Below are 24,555 nucleotides of genomic sequence, written 5' to 3'. Positions count from 1 at the left end.
CCCATAAATTCATACACAATTGCACAAATGGCTATTTCTCCTTCCAAGCATAATGAGCAGCCAGGTGCACTGTGCCAAGTTCTACCCATTGGGAGATCCCCCTTCACCACCATCTTTCAGGGAGGTCCAAAAAGGGGGTTGTAATGTTGCTGCTGTCCACTTTCAATTGGTGTGCTGGCATACTGCCCAGAACCATCTATAAACCAGTCACACGTGTTCTCTCCCTCAGTCAACTGATTATAATAAACACCTCATGTACAGCATGGCTGCAGACTGAGACCAAAAATAAACAAGCTCACTGCCATCCTGTTAATTCTGACTCATAGCGACCCTGTAGGACAGGGCAGAACTTCCCCTGTGCGCTTCCAAGACTGTAACTCTTTATGGGAGTAGAAAGCCTCATCTTTCTCCCACAATGTCTCTGGTGGTTTCAAACTGCTGACCTTGTGTTAGTAGCCCAACTCGTAACCACTACGCTAACAGGGCTGAGAGAGGGAAGGTAATGGAGACCAAGGGCATTTTGCATTTTGGCCACTTCCTTATGTAACTTAATTTTGCCTTCAGGTCCTTCTTGAACCTGACCTCCTGCATAGCACTTCCATTTATTGATGGAAATTGAGCACATCCAGCTTTATGGTAATACCCAGTTCACGGTGAGAGGCTCAGGTCCCTTGGTGACTTGCGGGTCTGTGGTTAACTGTTTAGTCTCTCTTGAGGCCCAGTAACAAACCAAACACTGTTTCTGAGACAGCATTACCTGTAGGAGATGCCAGGGCTTTGCTCCAAAACCCTAAGGGTCTGCTCTGTAGTCCACCAACAGGGCTGCCAAAGAATGCAAACAGCGCCTCTGTCTGCCACCAAAACTTCAAGCACCGTTAGGCCAGCTACATCACCTGGCCCAAGTAACAGGATGGTTTGCAATGACTGTCTGAACTGCTTGCATAGCCTGCCCTGATTCTGAACCCCACTCAAAACTAGCAGCTTTTTACGTCGCTTAATGGAGTCCAAAGTAACGAATTCAAATGGGGGTTAGATTATCTCCAAAATCCAAAGAGACCCACCAAGCATTGTGCCTCCTTTTTACTTGTGGATGCAGCCAGATGCAATACTTAACCTTCGTATATTTGTAGGAACATCTCAACATACCCCACCACCACAGAAAAGCTATTGCCATTGAGTAGGATAGGCTAGAACTGCCGCTGTGGGTTTCCGAGACTGTAACAGTTTACAGGAGTTGAAAGCCCCATTTTTCTCCACCACCACTGGACCCCTAGAAGTACCATTGAAGGGGAAGGTGCTTGGATTTTTTTTAATGTAAGTTCTTACCCCTGGCACGCAAATATCTTACCAGTACATCTGGAGTCATTGATACTTCTTCCTTAGAAGTATCATGACATCAAAGTAAAGGACCAGTGTAATATCTCATGAAAGGGAAATGGATCAGGGTTCCTTCACACTAAATTGTGGCATAGGGCTGGAGAGTTGATATTCCTTTGAGGTAGGACAGTAAAGGTATATTACTGGCCTTACCAGCTGAAGGAAAACTGCTTTTGTTGATTCTTCAAAACTGGAATTGAGAAAAAGGCATTGATCAGATCAACAACTGCATATTAGATGCCAAGAGATGTATTCATTTGTTTAAACAATTAAACCACATCCAGAACAACAGCTGCAATTGGAGCCACCACTTTGTTAGGTTTATAATAATCCACTGTCATTCTTCAATGTATATCTGTTTTTGTTTTCTTTCACCAGCCAAATAGTGAGTTAAATGGGGATGTGGTGGGATTCACCACCCCTGGGGCCTTCATTTTTCCATTAATCTCTGCAGTCTCTCCACAAATACAGTATTGCTTCCGGTTTACTATATGCTAGGTAGGGGCTGTTGTAATGCCTTTCTGCTCCCGTAAAGAGTTACAGTCTTGGAAAATCACAGGGGCAGGGCTCCCCTGTCCTATAGGGTCACCGTGCGTCAGCATCGACTCGATGGCACTGAGTTTGGTGCAGTGGCTGCACCCACAATCCCCCAAAAGGAGCCATAAGCTGGTTGCTGAACCTTCCCATCGCCACATGTGTCAGGTTGGGGAAATGAACATAGGTGCACGATGCCTTATTTGAAACCTTTGCAGCAGACGTGTTTCAGAATCTGTTTCCCAGGCCACGGAGACCATGTGCATGGGCCCTTCCTCCTATCCTTGGTGGGCAGAGGCCCACCCCACCCCACCCCGATGACTGACAGCCTCGCTCTCCATGGCAGCGGCAAGTATCTCCTCTATGAGAAGAACGAGGTGAAAGCCCGGGACCGAGAGTGGAAGAAGTACGAGTTCCATTATGACAACGTGCTCTGGGCTCTGCTGACCCTCTTCACCGTGTCCACCGGGGAAGGCTGGCCCCAGTAAGTGGCGAGGCGGCGAGCACTGTGGGAGGTGCTCGGAGGCCAGGGGCGGGGGTGCAGTGGAGAACCAAGGACCTTCGAACCTGAGAAGAGAGAGGTCTCAGAGAGGTGAGGTTCCTCCTGGGCTTTGTGAGGTGGGGTCCTACTGACCCCAGAGCAGCTGCACACAGAACAGTGGCCCCCATATGTGTCTGAACCTGTCGGAGCTGACATCCATTCCTCAGCCAGCTTGCTGGGTCCTGAGTGTCCAGGGACTTCTCCTACCCACCAGCTGCTGTTTCTAAAAGTCTCTCTCTCGTTCTCTCTCTCTCTCTCTCTCTCTCTCTCTCACACACACACACACACACACACACACGCACACCTGTCCCCTCTGCTGGTCAGCAGCACAAACCTCTAAGGTGCGGGTGTCCACCTGGCCTCTTCCGACTGTCATTTTCTCCAGAACTTCGAATGGGTTGAGTCAGAGAAGGCCAAGGCATGCAAGGACCTAGAATTCATAATTTTGTCATATTATTCTTTGTGGACTTATGGTTTTGTTGTGTTTCTATATCCGGACAGATTGCCATAAAAGATTATGTAACTGAGTGACTGAATTTGGGGGCCCTTCATACTCTGTGCCCCTCCTTCCTCACCCTAGTGTCCCGCCCAGAGATCAGGAAGCCACCAGGTTAAAGGCTGGTAGAAGCCAGCATTGCCCGCGACATCCTCCCTGCTCTCCTCCTCCCAGTCTTTCTACCTGTCCAGCATGCATATTCCCAGGGCCCACCGACAGACATGGACCCTCTGCTCCCCATGAGGACCTTTGAGCAACATTTCAAAAGACACCTCGATGTATACCTGAAGATTTTGTTCCAAATAGATGCTTTCTGGCCACCCACCTGCCAAAAAAAAAAAATCTTGGAATGAATACACAAGCCTCCGTGTCTGAACATGAGGGGCGTCCTTAGACACAGAGCCCCGGAGCAGTGCACACCCGGGACACTGTACACAGCAGCTAGACACACTCCCCTGTTGTACCTCTTCAGCCCCCATCTCCCCCTGTATATAGTTAGATAGCTCACGTCACACACCTCCCTCCAGCGCCCTGGACTTCTTCCACTCATCCCTGTGATCCTGACCTTCACATCGAAAGTTGGCCATCCCGGGGTGGATGATCTCAGAAGAGTCACTAGACTGTAGAACCTCAGTTTCCCTGCATGCCAATGGAGCCAGTAATAACCTCCCTGAGGGGCTGGCTTTGAACATCAATAAAATACAGATCATAGTACCTGGCCCCTCTGAGAGTCCCCTCTGTGGGTGGGAGCCGAAGTGCCCGGTGGTGTTGTCCCCACTCCCCAGGGATCAAGGAGACAGTGCAGAGTCTCCACAGAGTCACCATGGTCTTAGGGTCAGTTACTACTTTTGTTTCATCTCCTCTGACTGTGTGCCTCCTCTCCTCCCTCACCCGCTCCCCACAGGGTCCTCAAACACTCCGTGGATGCCACCTTCGAGAACCAGGGACCCAGCCCCGGATACCGCATGGAAATGTCCATCTTCTACGTGGTCTACTTCGTGGTCTTCCCCTTCTTCTTCGTGAACATCTTTGTGGCCTTGATCATCATCACCTTCCAGGAGCAGGGGGACAAGATGATGGAGGAGTACAGCCTGGAGAAGAACGAGGTGCCACTTCCCAACTGCATCCCCTGCCCCCTCCCCCCCCACCAGAGAGCAGCCAGGGGCACACTGGTGGCCCCCTAGTTAAACTGCTAAGTGGAAGATTCTCAATTCACATCCATCAGCCTTGCTCCGTGGGAGAAAGATGAGGCTGTCTTCGTCTTTGGAAGCCCATGGGGCAGTTCGACTCTGTCCTTAGAGTTTCCGTGTGTCAGAAGGGACTGCAGCAGTGGATTAAGCTGTAAGGACTGTCCCCCCCACCCTACCCCACCCCTCTCACACACACACACATACACAAGAAGCTGCTCTGGTGGTCCCATGGGTGGGAAGAGCAGCATCCTCTGATCAATGACCCCACTTGCGGAGCAGCCCTGCAGAGGGTTGCGGCAGGAGTACATGGGATAGCAGATGTGTGCATCAGCCCGCGCAGACCAGGTGGTGCTGCAGTAACAAACAGCCCCAGCACCTCTGTTACAGGCATTCCCAGAGGCATTTCCTTCTTGCTCATGTTGCCTGTCCACAGCAGGTCAACCCGGGCTCTGCTCCAGGTCACCTCTCCTGCCCCCAGGCGGGTGGAGCAAGCAGCCTTGCCAGGACCTTGCAGATCAGAGTTAGACCAGGCCTGCTCCAGCTCTTGAGACTTGTTCTCAGAGCTGGCCCAATCGCTTCTGCTCACAGTTCATTAACCAAAAGGATGGGGATGTATCAGTTCCCTCCCCCGCCACCCCCACCCCGGGAAGCCAGGAAGGACAGAGAGAACTTGCTAAGAAAGACACAGTCCCCCAGAGGGGGAAGAGGCTGGAGAGCAGAGTGGTTATGCTCCCAAGTCAGACTTTGGTTTTAACTGGCGGGTGTCCCACTTGGTGCCTGTGCCACCTCACCCAAGGGGTTCTCCTTCCCACTGCCTCTTAGATTTCACATCTGGAAAGTGGGGCTATTGATCACACCGTTCCACTCCACATGGTTGCTAAGGAGACACAGTGAGATCCCCGTGGGGCGCTGGGGAGAGTCCCCACAAGGTCTAGCAGTGGCTGGATTCCCAGGGGGCCGGGGACTCGGAGAAGGCAGCTGGGGAGGATGAGCAGCTGGAGGTGGGCATGGGGGAGCCTCGCCGCATGCGACCCACGGCCTGTCTCCCGCAGAGGGCCTGCATCGACTTTGCCATCAGCGCCAAGCCGCTGACGCGCCACATGCCCCAGAACAAGCAGAGTTTCCAGTACCGCATGTGGCAGTTCGTGGTGTCCCCGCCCTTCGAGTACACCATCATGGCCATGATCGCCCTCAACACCATCGTCCTCATGATGAAGGTGAGCTTCTGCCCCTCCCGGGCCTCCCCGCCCACCTGGGTGTCCCTCTACCCCTCCAGCTCTGTAACTGCACCACACCCACTGCTGCAACCCTTCCCCTGCCCCCCTCCACAATGCGGGTGCCTCCCCCAAGAGTGGCCGTTCAGCTGTCTCCCCAATAGCTGTGACTTCTGGGGGACCAGGTCACCCCACAACTTCCGGGTCCAGCCAAGGCCTGCCTCAAAGAAAACCCGAGGCCCCGGGGAAATGTTTAAGGAGGGAGATGAAGAGGAGGACCAGGCCAGGGCGAGGGTGAAACGTCAGAACGGCCTTGCGTATGCATTTCTGCAATTAGGAGTATGCCCTCCATCGCCGTTCTTGCCTGAGATTAGGAATAAACATCAACCTTACTGAAATGTCCTCAGGTCCCCCCCAAACCTGTCTTGTACAGGTAAGTTGTTGAGCTTGGATCTGTCTAGCCGAACCCGGCCGCAGGCTTTTAAAGGCTGCCTTCTCCATACTTTTTCGGAGTCACCTTAAACTGGCTTTAGAGGGAAGCCGGCCAAGTTGGCTGTGGACACGCCCTCTGGGTTGCTGTTCCTCCATCAGCCCATTCCCATCTGCTGGAGGTGAGGGCAGGAGGCTGGCCTGGGTTCTGATTGGAGGAGGGGCGATCAACAAAGGACAGGTACAAAGTAGCAAAGTCCTGACTCTTTTTTTCTCGCTGATCTCCACCTTAACATCACCTGTGCTGCTTCCTCCCTGTTTCCTGTGTCATGCCTCCTCTTTTCCTCACCTTCCCGCACTTCATCTTTGGGTCAAAGATGTCCTTTCGGTCTCAGATGGTTGATTGTCCTAAGGCGAGGGCACCTCCCTGGGGTTCTTGTGCTCCATAGAGATCTGTCCACTGCTGACCAGATCCAACTCATGATCCGGCTCTCAGAGGAGTAAAGAAAGAAATAAAAACACACACGCACACACATGATCTTTAAATGGGCAAACGCCTTCAATAGGCATTTCTCCAAAGAAACAATAAGACTTTCTCTGATTTCCAGGGAATCGTGCAAATCAAGATCCCGATGTGCCAGAGGTCAGCCCTAACTCCACTCACCAAGCTTTTTACCAGATCTGACCCCCCACCCGCCCCCCACAGTACGCCCGATGTTTCCCTGATCCTGTGCAGGGACGTGGTCTATTTATTTATTTTTCTCTTTGTTGTTGTTGTTGTTAGAGTTAGCTTTAGAATGTGTTAGGCTTGATTTTAGGGGTAGGGTTAAGTTTAGGGTTAGGCTGTGTGTTGGACTCAATGTAAGGCTTAGGGTTAGGGTTACAGTTGGAGTTAGGGTTTTTAACTTGTGTGTTAGACTTAATTTTAGGGTTAGGGTTAGGATCAGTTTTAGGGTTAGGTTTAGGGTTAGGGTTAGGATAAGGGTTACGATGGGTATTAGACCTAATATTTGGGTTAGAGTTAAGGTTAGGGTCAGAGTTAGCCTTAGGGTTAAGAAGGGTGTTACATTTAATTTTTTGGTTAGGGTTAGGTTTAGGTTTATGGTTAGGTTTAGGTTTATGGTTAGGTTTAGGGTTAGTGTTAGGGTTAGGTTTAGGGGTAGGATGTGTGTTAGACTTAATTTGAGGGTTAGGGTTATGGTTAGGATTAGGGTGGGGGTTAGGATTAGGGTTAGGGTTAGAGTTAGGTGTAGGATATGTGTTAGACTTAATTTTAGGTTTAGGATTAGGGTTAGGGTTAGTTAGGGTTAGGATGTGTGTTAGGCTTAATTTTAGGGTTACGCTTAGGGTTTGATTTAGTGTTAGGGTTACTGTTAGGATTCTTTTTTTTTTTTTTTTACAGACGTGGTTTATTAAGAAAGCCGCAGGGTGCAGGTGGGAATCAGGGTCAGGAACCCCCGAAGCAAAGTAGAGAAGGCTCCTCCCTGTGAAGAGAGACCACGCTGCCCTTCTTCAGGGCCGGCTAGCTCTCTCAGCAACTACTGACCATGCATATTGTTGATGTTGTTGTTGTTAGGTGCCATCGTCTGTTCTGACCCATAGCAACCCTGTACACAATCAAAGCAAACACAAACGCAAAAACCAAGCACTGCACGGCCCAGCGCCATCCTGACGATCGTTCCCGTGCCTGAGCCCATTGATGCAGCCGCTGTGTCCATCCATGTCGCTGAGGACCTTCCTCTTCATCACCGCCCCTCCACATTACTAAACAAGATGTCCTCCTCCAGGGACTGGCCTCTCCTGACAACCTGTATCTCACCAGCCTTTTCTGTCAAGGAGCACTCTGGCCGCCCTTCTTCTCAAACGGATGCTTGTTCTCTTGGCAGCCCATGTACTTTCACTTCTCTTCGCCAGCACCACGATGCAAATGCCCGGATGATTCTGTGGTCAGCCTTACTCTAACTTCCACATCCCTGTGAGGCCACTGAAAGGCCCCCGGCTTGGGTCAGGCGCAGCGTAGTCCTCAAAGCTTTTTAGTACGCGAAAGAGGGCTTGTGTCCCGGGTTCGCCCAATCAGTGTGTCGTTTGAGGTCTTGGCCACTGCTTCCATGAACATCGATTGTGGATCCAAGCAAGACAAGATCCTTGGCCTCAGTCTCTTCCCCGTTTGTCATCATGCTGGTCCGCTTGTGAGGACTTTAGGTTTGGCGTATACGCTAGCAGGCCCTAGTCCCTGCTCTTGGCACGTCTGCTGTCACCGCCAGCTCTGCCACTAGGCCCCCTTTGGGCCTGGTGGCACCCGCTCGGCTGAAGGCCCTTGCAGGCCTAAGGCTACCTTCAATGGCACTGCCCTTGACCTGTGTTAATGATCTTTTAGGAGGTCTCTCTTGTGTCGCTCCTTCTGCTGCTGCCAGTCATTCTCTGCTTCTGTAAGCAAACGCCTCATCGGTTTCAAGACACAGCCCTCCCACCAGGGCCAGGAGCTGACCAGTCCTCTCTCTGTGGCTCACAAAGACTTCCTATGTGTAGTAGGCTTCAGAAACATCATTCGCATAGTCTGTAGACCTTAAGGCGCACCCGGCCCGAGCCCCGGGATTTTCAGTGACCTCCTGTGCCTGTGAAAGTGGGACACTGAACAAGAAAGGCCGCAGAAGAATCGATGCCTTTGAATCGTGCTACTGGCGGAGAATGTGGAAAGTACCGCGGACTGCCAAAAGGATAAACGGCTCTGTCTTGGAAGATGTACAGCCTGAGTGCTCCTTAGAGGCAGGGATGGCGAGACTTCCTCTTGCTCGCTTTGGACATGTTGTCAGAAGATACCAGTCCCTGGAGAAGGGCCGCATGGTAAGGTAGAGGGTCCGTGAAAACGAGGAAGGCCCTGGACAAGGAGGATTGACACCGTGGCCCTGGACAAGGAGGATGGACACAGTGGCCCTGGATAAGGGGGATGGACACAGAGTAGCCACATTGGGGGTGGTACGGAACTGGGCAGTGGGCACAGGGTCGCTATGAATCGGAGCCGGGATTCTGCAGCACCCAAAAGCAACAACAGCTGCATATTTTTTCACCTGAAATGTCATTTAAAAAGAAGGAAGAAAAAAAATGATTTTTAAAGAAGGAAGAGAGGGATCCCAAAGCAGCATGACTGCCTCGGGAGATGCCGTGTCCCCCGGCGTGGGCAGCACCCGGGGAGCTGCGTCGGGGCTCAGTGGAAGCCATTTGAATGTTTGCACGGGAGGAGCCCGTGAAGAGCTGCAATCCCCAGAGTGGGTCCCCACCCCACCCCGAATCCGAGAGCTCGGCCTTTCCGGTCTGGGGTCAGGTTGGTGGAGAAGATTAGCCTTGAGGCTGAAGGTCCAAGACACCCCCACCCCCACCTCAAAGGGCAGCCCAGGAGCCACCTGCCCACCTATCCTTCCTCCTTCCCCCTTCCTCCCTTAGTTCTACGGGGCCTCGCCTGCTTATGAGAACGCTCTAAGGGTGTTCAACATTGTCTTCACCTCCCTCTTCTCTCTGGAGTGTGTGCTCAAAGTCATGGCTTTTGGGATCCTGGTAAGTACGGCCTTGGGGCTGGAGCCTCGGGTGGGGAAGCGGGGAGCCAAGAGCGGTGCTCTCCTCACTTCATGAGCAGCTGAGAACCACGCCCGTGGCCACGGACCCCCCACCCAGGTTCCCCGTTGAGCGTTGGGCGCCAAGCACGTGATTACACCATGAATTCCCTCCTCACACAAGAGGGAGCCCTGGCAGAGATAAGGGAAGGGGGATGCAGAGGGATGGCGCTCAGGGGGTCTGGACTGCTGTCACCAGTCCACAGTCTGAGACACTCCCTCGTCCCGCTGTCCAGCCAGCAGATACACGAAGAGCCACAAACGCGTGACCTGAGACCCGAACTTGCCCCTCCCTATCCATTCCAGCGCCTTGTTTCAAACCTACTCCCTTGATGTCATCTCCCACCTTTGAACGTGGCACCCACTGGCCACCAGGGGGTCTGTGGACAGACCTCCAGGGGTCCACAGCATTGGCTGAGAGGGAAAGCCTGCTTGCTGCCTGTCGTCATTCTCCCCAGTGGCTCCCTGGACGTCAGCAGCTCCCTCCCTCTGGAATCTAGACAGCCCAGTCCTGCTGGACAAATTGTCCAACCTGGGTCTCAGGACAGAGGCGGGGGTGGGGGTTGGGGAGTGGTCGGGAGATTCAAATCTTTTCATGCTGCGTTCTAAGGATCGCAGCTGCCTGGACGTGGAGTGTGGGTGGTGGTGATAAGAACATTCAGGAGTTAGAACTCATTACTAGGAATTCTCATAGAGAGGTGCACGGATTACTCTGTCACTAGGGTCTCAGGGCTGGGTAACTCCTTGGCGATAGCAGATTCCCTTGAAGCCCAGGTTTCACCGAGGCCTCTGACAGACCTTAATTCTGGGGTCGGCCCACCAAGCCCCAAGGCACGGCCTGAGCCAGTGTTCTGTGGGCAGAGTGATTTGCCAGGCCCAGAGCTGGGGTTGGAAGCAGGACGTCTGCGCCAGGACCCTGGCTTAGCTGGCCTCTCTGAAGAGCCTGCAGTCTCGGGCTCAGCCATGGGCCCCAGAGAGACCTAAAGTCTAATCCTACCTTCATTGCCTCACTGTCATGGAAAGGCCCCTGGGCTGTTCTTCGGCAGGGCTCTGGTGAGCCCTGGACATGGTGGGGAGAGGGGTGCTGTTCACTGGGGGAGGCATCTGATGAGCACTCCAAGCATTGCTACCCAGCCTGCTCCCCATCAGACAATGGGTCACTGGGTCAGGTTTCGGGCCCAACCTCTGAATCCTGGGGCTGCCACCCATGAGTTGTACAGCCAAGCCCGGTTGCTCAGCTTGTCTGGGCCAGAGCACACCTAGGTAGCAGTCCTACTGTGACCCCTTTGGGCAGTGTGACCTCCACCAGGTTACTTGGCCTGTTTCCAGGAGTCCCACGGGCCCTCTGATGTCAGCCCGAGGGGAGGACATCTCGCTGTGCAGGGGCATGCTGGGAGTCACTGATTCCAAGTCGCCTCCATCCCCCCACCCCGCCCCACCCACCACCACTGTCAACCCCACACTGAGCATCCCTCGTCAGTTCAGATGAAGTTCAAGTTCCCCATAGTAAATGCAGGCAGAGGTGGAGAGTCTTCCACCCCAGGGGCCTGCAGCCGATGGCCAGACACCAATAGGGTCCATTAGCTGTTGGGGCTCATTCCAGCTCCCCGCAGAAGCCAAGTCTGAGCTGAGGGACGGTGTGCAGGAAAGTGATCTGGGCAGAGGAGCGGAGATCGGGGAACCAATGGGTGGTGTGTTACAGAGCAAGTGAACAAGGTCCACCGTGGACAGAGGGGCTCCATCCCACCGGGAACCTCCGGGAGGGCAGCAGAGAGCGAGCACCAGCCCACCCAGGAGGGAGGGAGCCGCAGGGGCGCTGACCCACCAACGCCCATCAGTCATCAGTCGTTGCCAAGAGCTGCTCTGGGGCCATTCTCATCCTTGACTAGTGTGCATGTAGCAAAGTAGGGAGCGACAGTCCCTCGTAGGAATATGAGGGGACATGGATGACCGCTCTGCTGCCTGCAGTGTCCAGGGGACCTGAATGCCCTTGACACCATCACCTATCTGCAGCAGTGTCTGCCTATGCATAGCTGCTCCCACTGCTGTCCTGTGCCCAGGCCCCTAGGATCACAGGACCCATGGGGGCCAGAGCGTGGCCCTGGGACAGTGTGCAGGGGCCCTGGGTCCCAGGGTTCGTGCTCTTTTGTGTACGACTGAGTGATTGGGGGAGGAGGAGGATGTCCACTCAGAGCGCAGCCTGAGCCCTGACCGTCCAGTCTTGGCTTCTGTGAAGATGCTGGGAAGGATTACACTGGGGTGGGGGTGGGGGAGGGCAGCGGGGAGAAAGAGGGGCGATTTGTTTGCAACCTGTGAGATCCAGGCAGGGACGTCCATGGGATGGGCTCTGATGCTGAAATATGTCCCCCTGGTGCCAGCCCCCAGCCCCGGAGGCACCCATCAGAACAGGTCAGGTTAAGCCGCAGTAACAAGGCAGCAGCCCCTACGGTGAGCCCAGTGGCGGAAATCAGTAAAGTCTTTGTACACAGTGGTCATGCGGTGGCCAGGCCCAAGGTTAAGAGTTCTAGAGGGTTCCACACTCCTCCACCCCAAACCCCGTGGCCATCACTAAACACCCAGCCCCCACAAGTCGGTCGGGCACCAGAGAAGGCCTGCAGGCTCCTGGTCTAGTGTCAGCTCCACATCTTTGTCAGAATGCCCCTTGTCCAGACTAAGAACACGGGCATCGGTAGACCATGGCTGGCTCAGAGCAGAGCTGGGATTCAAACTCGGGTCTGGCTCCGGTACCCTCTCTTTAGCAAAAACCAAGCCAAATTCAACTGTCATCGAGTTGATTCCGACTCCCAGAGGCCCTATAAGACAGGGTGGAACTGCCCCTGTGAGTTTCCAAGACTGGAACTCTTTATGGGCCCAGAGCCTCCTCTTTGTCCCTCAGAGCGACTGGTGGTTTCAAACTGCCGACCTTGTGGTCAACAGCCCAACTCGTAACCACTACACCATGAGGTCTTCCCTTTAGCAAGTGGGCTATAACTCTCCTCCTGAGTCTGTGGGTTTCTGATGGAAGACCCTGGACTCACAAAGAGCTGGGTTCGGACCCAGTCTGGCGGCTCTGCCTCAGTCACCTGGTATACAAAGACGGACACCAGTCCCTCCCTCTGAGGGTCTTTGTGAAGCCATGAGTTGCTGAGTCAGGAACTCAGAGCAGATTATACAGGCAATCTGGGCAGCAGGACGCCGGCGTTGGCCCTGGGCATTGCCCCTAGGGGGCTGGGGGTCGGCAGGAACCCTCTCTTGGCATCTCTGTCTTATGGGTCCCCTTCTAGAATTATTTCCGCGATGCCTGGAACATCTTCGACTTTGTGACTGTTCTGGGCAGCATCACCGACATCCTCGTGACAGAGTTTGGGGTAAGTGTCCTACTGGCTTCTCTCTGGGGGCTGGGCTGGACTCAGGAGGTCCCAACAGTGTGACCCTAGCCACAGAGGGAGCGTGGGGGTGCCAGGGATCATATGGAGCTGGTGAGGGGGGTGGAGTTGTGGGGTCCCAGGGTATGGCTGACTACTGAATGAAGCGGGCCCCTGGATGAACCAACCCAACAAGTAAATTCTGCTTAAATTTGACCTTCATGGCTTGTAGACAGGAGGGCAGTATGGCTCTCAGGCCGTGGGGGAATACCACCCCCAGAGCCTACAGAAGGTGTCCAGGGTCTTGCCCCTCTCTAGCCCCAGGAGACTTGAGGGCTTTGGGACCTCTGATGGAGGCCCTACAGGCCACATCCCCTTCCCGGGGTCTGGCAAACAGCCCCAGGGCTCATCCCAGACCCTCTCCATGGCTTTTCACCGGTGAATCTCGGGATCTTGGGGACAGGTGGCACATTGCACAAAAGGACAAAGAGGTTGGAAGCCAAGGGCTGGCCATGGGAGCAACCGGGACCTAAGAGCAAACTGAATCAGTGCTGGTGGGGGGTGGGTGTCAGGCAGGAGCCAAGCACTTTGCGTGGTTTAGCTCATGGTCAGGATCTGTGCATGTGGATCCTTCAGAGGGCCCGACTAGGGGGAACAGAGCAGGAGGCGGAGGTGAGGGGAAGGCAGGGGTGACAAGGAGCCCCAGGAAGCTGGCCTCTGCCCTGGGTCTGAGCTAGGCTCCTCCCACCCTCTATCTCCTGGCGGAGCCTCAGGGACATCAGGCCCACCGAGAGAGCTATCTCCATAGGGCCAACCCCACTTGCCACTCTCCAGACCCTGATCGTGTGTCCTGAGTGTCTAGAAAAGCCTAGAGATCCGATTGGTACCCACAAAAAACTCTTCACCTCGCTGAGCAGAACCCTCTCAACTTAAAGTCCCTCAGGGTGAAGAAGATGGGAGGGAGGGAAGGAGAGGGAGAGAGGTTGTCGATGCTTGCCGTTCCCCCGGACAACCAGTATGAAATCCTGGGCTTGACCCAGTGGCCACATGGACCATTCTCCTGGGACCACAGCGCCACGCCACCTAGCATCTTCGTGTGGCACGCAAAAGAAGGTCAGTCAGTATAACCAGCCTCACGGGGTCCTTGCAAAACTCGCACTCATGTTATGTGTTTACCCACGGTGTGGGCCAGGCCTGCCCTGGTGGCAGAGCCTCGGAGGAGCAGACACTCAGGAACACCTGCCCCTGTAAAGCTGGTGCCCCCATGGGGGAGGCTGCAAGTTCCACCAGTGAGCGACTGACGCAAAGCGCTTGGCACAGAGCCTGCTGGGAAATAGACAATGTTGCAAACGGGTGGTTATGGCGATGATGATTGCTATTGCTATCATCCCCATGAATGTATTTATTTGGTTTGGGTCCACTGGCCATCCCTGCCTCTGAAATATATTCATATGTTCATATATAGTGGGGGAAAGCTAGAGGGTGGGTGTTAATTCCTGACCCAGTGTGAGGGGAGGCTTCTCGCCCCCGGCAAGGCACACAGTCCACCCCTTTGTTGCCTCCCAGGTAAGCCCACTGGGTCTGGGGCAGGGGAAGAGAGCTAGACTGCTTGGATGGGACTGTCAAGTCCCCAGGGCTATGGATAGAGAACAGGTGGGAGTGACCCCACTGCTACCTAGGGCTGGAGGGAGGGGGGGCCACTGGGCCTCAGCTGCTGCCCCCAGTGGCCAGGGGACGTGGGGCCACCCTGTGTGCAATGGATAATGACTGTGTTTCTTGTCTTGTCTCTTTTCATGCCTGCTCTTTAAACTGTATATTGGCACAACGCCGTCTGAAAAACTCATCCAATCAAAATGCACTATGAAACTCATTTGCTCATCCATGACGTGGTCTGTGTGTCCATACACCAATGACTATCTCCCAACCCGCCACCCCCACTCCCCGCCCGGGAACCGAAACCCATGGGTTTTTTGGCACTGGTTACAAATCAACCTAAAAAACGCTGAACACGCCTCCCCAACTGCCCCCGCCCGCCCGCTCCCCATCCATCTTCAACATCTGCATCTAGAATCCGGTTGGTTTTACTTCTTTCTGAAGTCTAAATGCCTTACATTAACTGTGGAAGCATCTTCTCGCATCAGCATTGCACGTCCACGCCCTGGGCTTTCTAAGGGAATGCCTTGATGCTCCCCCCTCACCCTCTGTCCGCGCCCCCTCCCTTCCGCCGCCCCCGCCCCCAGCCTCAATCTCTCTGATGGGTCTGAACGTGGGTTGGTTCTGGTTGCATTGCTGTGGCCTTTGCAGAGAAAGGCGAGAGAGTTCTCTGTGCATTGCCGCCAGTGGAGCAGCAGGCAGCCGTGTCCTCGCCCATCCCTAATGGTCGGATACCCCCAGCTGGTCTCAGTACTTCAGCCTCAGGGAAGCCAGGGACCCAGCCTGTATACACACACACACACACACACACACAGATCTTCACTCCCTTTCCTGTCTCCCTCTCTCTCCAACACATGCACACTCTCACAAGCACGCTACACACACTTCCACACATGCACACTCTCACCCAGATACACTCTTGCAGTCACACTTTTGTACACATGCATAGGGGCACATTCACACACTGCTACACACATGCTCACAGGCACACATGTTCTCATGCATTTGCTCACTTGCACACATGCACACTCACACCCATGTTTATACACACTTTTAAACAGGCACAGCTCTGTTGTGTGCACACTTGCACTCCTATCGCAGATGTATGGATTCAGACTCGTGTGCACACGTGCCCTCGTGCACATGCACACACACATACTGCACACTCACTCACACCAGACCCACCTCTGTGTCACCCATCCAGCCTGCGCATCTGTACCCCCAGCCACTCTCTCCAACCTCCCTGCCCCAGTTTCTAGGCTCCCTGCCCCCTTGGACACTTCTCACTCCCTGAGTCCCACCTGAGTCTGCACACACACACACACACTGCCCAGCCCACTCAGCAGCCTCTTGGAAGAACCCTTCATGTCACTTCTGCCCTGGGGACCCCCACCCCTTCCTGGCAGTGTGCATACACTCAGTCCCATGTCATGAGCCCCCAGTCACCCCCCACCCCCTTCATCTACAGCCAGGAGGGGGAGGCAAGCTCTGTTGTAACTGAGCTGCTGCACGCTGAGCGGTGAGTGCAGTCTCCGAGGCAAAGAGGAGAGCTGTGAGCATCCCAGGCCATGCCCCCACCATGCAGTCCTAATGTGCAGAGGGGTCAGCAAGTCCACTGGAATGTGGGCTCTGCCCTGAGCCCCAAAGCTGTGGGGGATGTGAGCCAGGCAGAAGGAGCCGCAGGTACATCAGACAAGACCCGGGTGGTGGTAAGGCAGGGAGCATTCAACAGGTACTTGGGGGAGAGGCGGTCCCCTGCAGGAATCCCTGTGAAAGATGGGAGTTGGGGGGGGGGGTTGTCAGGGAGGAGAGGTATCCAGGGCGAGGACAGGGGAGTCATGGTGTGGCAGGGTTGGAGGAAGAGCAGAGTGTGGCTTTGGCAGGTCCCCAAAGGAACAGGCTGGTAGATGGGTATTTAAGGGCTCTGGGGCTCAAAGGCAGGGTCTGGGGTGCGGTGGGGTCTGTAGCCCCCTATCTTGCTGCCCCTCCAGAAGCCAGTCAGCGGCAGGGTTTCTCTGGGGCAACAGAGCTGGGCGCAGGGGCAGTCTCCTGCCCTGCCCGCGGGTCTGGGTGGGGACAGCGAGGCTCCAAGCAGGGTCTGAGAGGAGCTGCCTCCAGCCAGGCTGAGGGGGGAGAAGTAGAAGCTGTGTGGATGTGTGCTGGAGGGATGGTCCTGAGCCCCTCCCCCCACCCTCACCCCATCTCCTGTCTCTAGTCCCCTGCCCCCCCCCCCCCCGTGTGTCACCTCACTCCTCCAAGCAGGGCTGCTGCTCCACGCCTCCCCCCCAACCCCCAGCTTCTCCTGCATGGCGCGGCCACTCACCCCAAGCCTCCAGGCTGCTTCCAGGATGCGGCCACTTTTGCATGCTCCGCCGAGTTCACATGTTATGATCCGCCCCGTGGAAGGGATGGCTTGTACTTTGGGGATGGACTCACGGGAGGGGGCAGAGGACAGCTGGGCCATTGACCCTATCAAGAACCGGGTGGCCAGGCAGGGCTGGTGTCAGCTCAGAGGGACGTGGAGGGGTATTGTCTCAGCCAAGCCCAGGGTCGAGGCATGTTAGAGGTATATTCTCTACATGGGCCAGAATTGTCAGGGTAGGTGCCCCTAGCCCCTTCTGTCCTAGCGGCCAGAGGGCCAGCCTATGTGTCACAAAGTGCCCTAGCCATTCCCAGAAGACCCAAAGGCCTCACTCCAGCGCCAGAAATCCCCTGTGCCCCATGCCTGCCTCCTGCCCCTGCCCCAGAGCTGGCTCAAAATACAAAGCAGTTCATAACCTTTGAGGGCCGGCCACTTTGAGTTCAGAACGTATTTCTATCTCTCCACACACCCTATTATCAAGGGCTCTCCTGAACCCCATAAAGCAACTTCCCGTGAAGGCCACACTGTTAGCTGGAGACTCCCACTTCTTTCTCTCCACCACCCTGCCAGAGGGAGGTCCATCTCAAACTCAAGATGCCTTGGGGGGAGGGGGCAGGAGGGAGCAAGCAGATGCTGTAAACCAGGAGAGCAGGGACTACCAGAACACAGGGGGCGGGGGTTGGGGGGGCAACCTCGCCTGTTTTAAGGAGAGCAACCGTGGCTGCACCCCACTGGCTGCTACTGCCAGCAGCAGACCCCGTGTTGCCAAAAAGCCAGATGTGGGGTGAAATCTGTTTGGGTTTTTTTTTTAACATTGGCTACTATTCCTAATAAATTTTAAGTGTTGCTCAGAGGCCCAGATTGTTCTATTTGTGGGTACACACACACCCCCAGTGCCCCTGGAGCCCTAGCTGGCCCACCACCCACAGGCAAGTGGTACCCTTAGACTGTGGCCACCCTCCTGCTAGCATACACCCCCCCCCCCCTGCTCCCCAGGGTTCTGGCTAGGATGGGAGGAGGCAGAGGCAGTGGCTAGCCAGGGGTTCTGTGAGCAGAGGCAGGGCCATCCAGGGAGGTCCTGGGGGCAGGGACGGCCTCACCTCCCCGCCCCCAGCACCAAGCCCTCGGTGGGCCCGGCTGATTCCAAGCCCATCCACCCACGGGAGCTGCGTACTTCCTGCTTCCCGCAGGCTACTGCACCCAGCCCCAGAAGCTGAGAAGCCATCCCTGAGAGGGGGGAAAAGGGGCCCCAAATGCATCTTCTCGGACTCAGCGGGCAGCGAGGACTCACCCTGCAGCCGAACCGCCCCAGCTCCCTCCCGTCCTCCCCATTCCCGCTCCTCGCCAAGGGGGTAAGAAAAGATGCTCTTCCGCTTCTCCCGATTGGCTCGAGGGAGCCCGCTGCTCCTCCTGGCCGTGGGGTGAGGTCAGGGCGGGCAGGAGCGGGCGGGCAGCTCGGCAGGGCAGGGCAGGGTGCCCGGTGAGTCTCGTGACAGATGCATTTCTGGCCCGGAGCATAACATGCCCTCGGCACACGCACACGTCCACCAGGCCTGAGCGTGCTGGCTGCCCCGCCCCCGCCCCGCACCGCCCCCCCCCCCACCTGGTGTTTGTGCATCGTACTCGTGTGATGGGCTGGGCTCGGCAACTTGACCCGCTTGTGTCCTATCGTCTCAGTGCATTTGGTTGTTGGGAGAAACAAAAACCATCTCGATTTTTTTTCCTGATTGGATGATTCGGATATATTTTCTTTTCCTTGTTCTGTTATGATTTCTGCCCTCCCCCTCCCTCCTCCTATCCCCGCACCCCATCCCTGCCTTTCTCCTCCCCATTTTCTTTCCTTTTCTCCCTGGAGGGTGGGCTTATGCTTTTTTATTTTTATTTTTTTAGTTGACCTAATTTTCCACCCCTTCTCTGTCCCAACTCCCGTCCGTCTGTCGGTCCTGTCCCTTTCTGGTTTTTCCCCTCCTCGGCACCATTGCATTAATAGTGCTTTTTCTCCTCTCCCTCCTTATTTGGGGTCTGGCTTGCTTTTTCCTGTTGGTTGGCTTCATATATAGGGCCTCTGTGATTGGTGACGGCTCGGAGCTCCTGGGGGTGGGCGGATGGTCACCCCCTTTTTCTCCACCCCCTCCCCAGAATAACTTCATCAATCTGAGCTTCCTGCGCCTCTTCCGAGCTGCTCGCCTCATCAAACTCCTCCGTCAGGGCTACACCATCCGCATCCTCCTCTGGACCTTTGTGCAGTCCTTCAAGGTGACCCCCACCCCACCCCTCCCACCCCTCCCCCTGGGCTGAGCGGACAGGCCCGGGTGTCCTCTGCCCATCCTGCCTGCGGTTCTGTTGTCTGCAGGGCACCCGTCTTATAACGTCCAGCCCTGGGAGTGTCCTGAGAACCTTTAAGGGGACACCCCATCCTCACCCCACCCCAGTGCCCAGTGCTATCACATCACCCCGGGGCCATCAAATAGGCCCAACCAGTCCTGGCACGGCGCCGGCACGGCATCTGGTTACCCAGTCCAGGCGGGCAGAAATTGAGCCCTAGGGCCAGGGAGGGAAACGGTGGCCCTCAAGGGGGTCCCCAACACCCCTGTCCCATCGCCTTCTCCCCCTGCAGGCCCTGCCCTACGTCTGCCTACTGATCGCCATGCTCTTCTTCATCTACGCCATCATCGGAATGCAGGTGTGCGTGGGCCCCGGGGCAGCGTGGGGGCGGGGCCAGGGCGGGGCGCCCCAGTCATCACCGCCCTTCCCCCCCCCCCCCGCAGGTGTTTGGAAACATCGGCATCGACATCGAGGACGAAGACAGTGATGAAGATGAGTTCCAAATCACTGAGCACAATAACTTCCGGACCTTCCTCCAGGCCCTCATGCTCCTCTTCCGGTGAGCCAGGGGTTGGAGCCCCCGAGTGCTTCTCCAGCGAAGTTGGGGGGTTCAGGGGTGTGTGTACACTCGTGGGTTTCTTCTGCTGAGGCAGGGGGTTCTCTTCCTCTTCCGCTTTGGGTGGGCGTGTCCTTATTCTGCTCCCGAGGCATGGGTGCCCTCAGACTTCCTGGAGCAGGGGGAGTATCCTGACCAATGTGATTAAAGTGTGGGGTGGGTCTCCGAGCCCTTCCTGGGTGGAAGCTCCAGAGCATTATCCCCCAGACCGCCTTGGGAGGCGGCCTTGTCTGAGAACCTCACCGGACACACGGACGAACCAGGCTTAGGGACTCTGAGGCCGGAGTCTTCGCCGCTTGGGGCGCACATCTGAGAGCCCCCATTCATTCCACAGACTTCCTGAGCACCCTCTCTGTGCCGGCCACAGGGGTGGCTGCTGGGGTGCAGCAGGGAACAAAGCAAAAAGACACCATTCTCCCTCTGTGGAAGTTCACGTCCCAGTCAGGGGTCAGTCAATCTGGAAACAAGTTCTAGAAGGCGGGCCAGGAGGTCACAGTGTGCCTGGAACACAGACCAGATGGTCAAAGGTGGCAACCACCTGGGGGACTGTTGAAGCAGAGGTGTACCCCAGCTTCCACCAGGACCAGAAAAGCCCCAAGGCTGTGAGGGTGGAATCCTGGCATCAGTTGTTTGAGTCCCCTTCGCCACCCTCACCTCCCACCCAGGTAGTAGTCCCAACCAAGGACTTGACTACCAGGCTCCCCTGGCTCAGGCAGTATGGGGTGCCCAAGCCCCTGATGCCACCTCTCTGTCCTCAGGAGTGCCACTGGGGAGGCCTGGCACAACATCATGCTGTCCTGCCTCAGCGGGAAGCCGTGTGACAAAAACTCGGGCATCCTGACTCCCGATTGTGGCAATGAGTTCGCTTATTTTTACTTCGTTTCCTTCATCTTCCTCTGCTCGTTCCTGGTGAGTTGTGTGGGCATGTGAGATGGGCTGCCCTTAGCCTGGGTCCCACTCTGGGGAAATGGGCCCCCCAAGTGTACCGCGTGGCAGACCTGTTCCCTGCAAGACCACCCTGGGCCAGCCTTGGATGTGGTCGCCCGGGGTTTCTGAACCACGATGCTGCTGACATCTGCGGCCGGTCATGTTTTGTTCGGGGCATACGGGAGCCCGGTAAGGCCATTAGCAGCATCCCTGACGAGAGGTCTCAGTCGCATTCACCCCCAGGTCTGACTGTCACGGATGTCTCCAGACATTGCCCAGTGTCCCCTGCCAGGCAGAGCTGTCCCCTGCTGAGAACCACTGGATTACACTCAGGGAAAAGCTGGCAGGGCTGAGAGCTAGTTCTTCTAGTCGAGGTGGGGAAACACTCACCTCCTCCCCACAACCAGGAGCAAGAAGAAGGATTTGGCATCTCAGCATTCTCTATTGGGACATGGGCTCTGGCAAGGAATGGAATCTGTTGTCCCTAATGAAAGATAAGTTTTCCAGAAGGAGAAAAATGAATCTCATAAGTCCAGAGGGTGAAAACTACTGACAAATGATGGAAAACTGCAACAACAAAAAAATCAAATTCAGAGGAGCCTCCATTTCCTCTCTCTCTTGTACCTCCCCGGGACAAACATCTTTTGTGTTCTCGCTCTTCCCGTTCAGCGCACCATCAGAAGAAGAGACCCCGCCCAGGTGTTTCAGTTGGAGGGGATTGAATGCAGGGATTGACACGCGGGGTTGATAGAGCAAACAGCATCAGCAGAAATTGCCGGCTGTAGGAAGGTGGCTACTACCCCAGATGTGATCGGTTGCCGTAGGTTGACTTTGACTCAACAGCCCCTCTATGTGACAGAGTAGCACTTCCCCATGGGGCTTCTTAGGCTGTGATCTTTCGGGGAACTGGACACCACACCATCACACCTGTGCAATCATTGAGTGGGCTTGCCATTGACTGGCATCCTTTCACGTAGCAGTCAGGTGCTTCACCATCGTGCCACACCAACTACAGTATCGTCGTGTGCCATTGGTGGGAGCTGACAAGGGGAAGGGGGAGGGGGCTGTCAAGCACTGATACCCAAAAGGAGACTAGGTGCTGGGAAAGCAAAAATCGTGTCTACTAAAGGAGCAGCATATGTTGAGTCCTGGAAGCAAGACCAATGGAAGCCCACTGTGTGCTAAGGACTAATAAAAACACCTGAAAAAAGATGCTACGAAATGCAGCCAAGGGTTCATCCATCTACTCGCCCACCTCTCCACCCATCTATCCATCCGCCACCCTCCCATTCACCCAAGCAATGTTTGCCAAGCACTTACTTTGTCCAGGAGCTGGGGGCACAGCCCAGAAGAAACGCAGACTCCTACTGTATGTGAAGTTCTCAATCTGATCATGTAGGAGACTGTGAGAGGATGGAGACCATTGAGGTCCCCTCAGCATGGGCACCAGTTCACATAGGGTGTCTGTTTCTCTCTCCCTCTCCCTGTCTCCTTGTCCCTTCCCTACATCATTCTTGCTCTGTCTCTTATCTGTTTGTCTCCTCCATTTCCCACCCCCTTCTCCCTGGGGCTCTGCGTATCTCTATCTCCTCGCTGTCCCCGTGCCATCTCGTTTTCCCTCTGGGTCTCTGTCTTCCTTTACGATCTCCTCTCCCTGTGGACCTCTGCATTTGCGTCTGATCCTCTCTCCCCTTCGGCTCCCTGGGGTGCCCACAGATGCTGAACCTCTTTGTTGCTGTCATCATGGACAACTTTGAGTACCTCACCCGAGACTCCTCCATCCTGGGTCCTCACCACCTGGACGAGTATGTGCGTGTCTGGGCCGAGTACGACCCTGCAGCTTGGTAAGAAGTCCCAGAGGGTCTCCAGGAGGTCTCCCGGGGGCGGGGGGAAGGGGGGTGAGCAGCAGCACTCAGGCACAACCTGGACTCAACGCTTGGGGCGCCACTCCTAGTCAAGCCCCAGGCTTTCTGGGAAATGAGGGAGGGAGTCACCTATGAGGAGTTCTGGGGGGGGCCTTGCCTCCACAGGTCACCATCTACCCCTCAGTGTAAGGCCACCTGGGTGTGTGGGCAGAGAGCGCTGGCCTGGCTTTCTTGGCAGAAGGCGATCAGAATGGCAGTACGGTGCTCCCATCGGAGCATGGGGCCCTGGAACAGGTGGTCCCTCAAGGGCCAGAATGGTTGAAACGCCATAGTGCTGGCTCAGGTGGGATGCGGGACAGGTAGGATGGCAGGGTGCACTGCAACCTGGGTGCCCCAAGACCCTTGGGTCTTCATGGTCACAGAGGGAGTGAAAACTCCCTATCTTTGTGGGTGCCAGCTCCCCACTCCCCTCTGGGAACACTTGTACCGTGGAGGGCCCTCCCTGCCCCACGCCCCTGCCAGAGTTTCCAGGGTACTTGAAGCCTGAGCTTGGGGCCCACTCAGGCTGAGCTTGGGGCCCTCAACTTCGTGAGCCCCACCCTCATCTGGACTTCCAAGGCCCCAGAACACATCGTTCTCCAGGAGCCCAGGGCTGGGCTGAGCTGCGGGGCGAGGGCTGGGCTTCCGGTTATGTCCTAACTCTTCCTGTTTTGATTTTAGGTCACGAGGCTTGCCCCCTCCATTCCACGAGCCCCACAGTTTAGGCCATGTAGACTGTGGAGGAGGGAGGTGCAGAGAGCGCCTCGTGGGAGGTGTCCCACACACACACACCGGGGTCAGCAAGCGTCTGGGGATGTATCCCGGACCTTCGCTCTTCCTGAGTCACCCTGACCCAGCAGGCCAGGGGGCTCCCTGGCCCTTGGTGGCCTGGCCTGATTGCGTGTCCGGGAGCCAGTGTGGACAGGGCTTGGCCCCACATCGCCACTAACCCCCTCTCTTCTCCTTTCAGCGGTCGGATTCACTATAAGGATATGTACAGTTTATTGCGAGTAATATCTCCCCCTCTCGGCTTAGGCAAGAAATGTCCACATAGGGTTGCTTGCAAGGTTTGACTTCCACTAAAACCTGCTAGCATCAATGGAATGAGCGTGGCTTGGGGTTCTTCAATATATATATTTCATATATATATATCTAAACACAGAGCCATCTCTCTTTCTCTCTCTCTCTCTCTCTCTCTCTCTCTCTTGCATTAAACTAGAAAATGTCTCTTAGTCAACAGAATGCAGTCACGTAGACTTGATGAAGCATGGAGCATAGCCCTTGGTACCCCTCAGCCATCTCTGCTTGCTCTTAGCTGAAGCTGCCCATCCTGGGGTATCCACCACACCCCAAACCAGCTATATCCTGGGAATGGGGACTCTGCATTGGGGCCCCCCTCTTCCATCAGCTCCACCCCTTACCTCCCCAAACCCCTCCTCCTCCTCTCCTAGGCCCCCTCAGAGACCAGCCTCAGCCAAACCCAAGAATAAACGGGCCCCCGAGCCTCCCCACTATGAAAAGATCCATTTCACCAGAGCTCGGCTCCAGGGCCTCCGGAACCACAGCTCAGACTAAAATACAACCTGACCTCTCTCTCTTTCTCTCCCTCTCTGCTCCTGGGCAGTGGAATAATGTTTTTCTTTTCTTTCCCTTTTTTTTAATGACCTCTTCTTCCATTTTTCCCGCCCCTTTTCCATTTATTTGAAATACCTATTTTCTCGCCCTCTGCATCTTCCTCTCTCTCTTTTTTTGGCTCGTGATTTTTTTTTTCCTCTTCTTGTTTACATTTTTCTTCTTCTCCTGTTTCTCCCCCCTCCCCCACCCCTCTCGCTCTTTCTTTGGCCCTCCGTCCCCCTCCCCGCCCCCCCCCCTTGTTTTTGTTTCCGGTTTCGGTGCTGCCAGGGGCCGCATGGCTTACCCGGACATGTACCAGATGTTGAGACACATGTCTCCGCCCCTGGGTCTGGGGAAGAAGTGTCCGGCCAGAGTGGCCTACAAGGTAGTCTACCCTGCC

At 55.5% G+C, this 24,555-nt stretch overlaps 1 protein-coding gene across 6 annotated transcripts in view; it reads left to right on the top strand.

Moving 5' to 3' along the window:
- The window catches only part of CACNA1A (calcium voltage-gated channel subunit alpha1 A), a 249,717-nt gene that overhangs the window by 206,624 nt on the left and 18,538 nt on the right, over positions 1–24,555 (top strand). For 5 of the 6 annotated variants that reach the window (XM_075547959.1, XM_075547940.1, XM_075547976.1 and 2 more), the window contains exons 27-37: positions 2,258–2,395; positions 3,853–4,054; positions 5,191–5,355; positions 9,223–9,333; positions 12,674–12,757; positions 18,909–19,025; positions 19,387–19,452; positions 19,538–19,653; positions 20,469–20,619; positions 22,354–22,481; positions 24,444–24,540. In XM_075547959.1, coding sequence (XP_075404074.1) covers positions 2,258–2,395; positions 3,853–4,054; positions 5,191–5,355; positions 9,223–9,333; positions 12,674–12,757; positions 18,909–19,025; positions 19,387–19,452; positions 19,538–19,653; positions 20,469–20,619; positions 22,354–22,481; positions 24,444–24,540 — 1,375 coding nt within the window. Of the gene's footprint in view, positions 1–2,257; positions 2,396–3,852; positions 4,055–5,190; positions 5,356–9,222; positions 9,334–12,673; positions 12,758–18,908; positions 19,026–19,386; positions 19,453–19,537; positions 19,654–20,468; positions 20,620–22,353; positions 22,482–23,511; positions 23,609–24,443; positions 24,541–24,555 lie in introns of all 6 variants that reach the window. The other variant, XM_075547950.1, reaches the window with a different exon arrangement.

Source organism: Tenrec ecaudatus, chromosome 1 (genome assembly GCF_050624435.1).
Source record: "Tenrec ecaudatus isolate mTenEca1 chromosome 1, mTenEca1.hap1, whole genome shotgun sequence".
NCBI lineage: Eukaryota > Metazoa > Chordata > Mammalia > Afrosoricida > Tenrecidae > Tenrec > Tenrec ecaudatus.
This window is presented reverse-complemented; position numbering and strand designations above follow the sequence as displayed.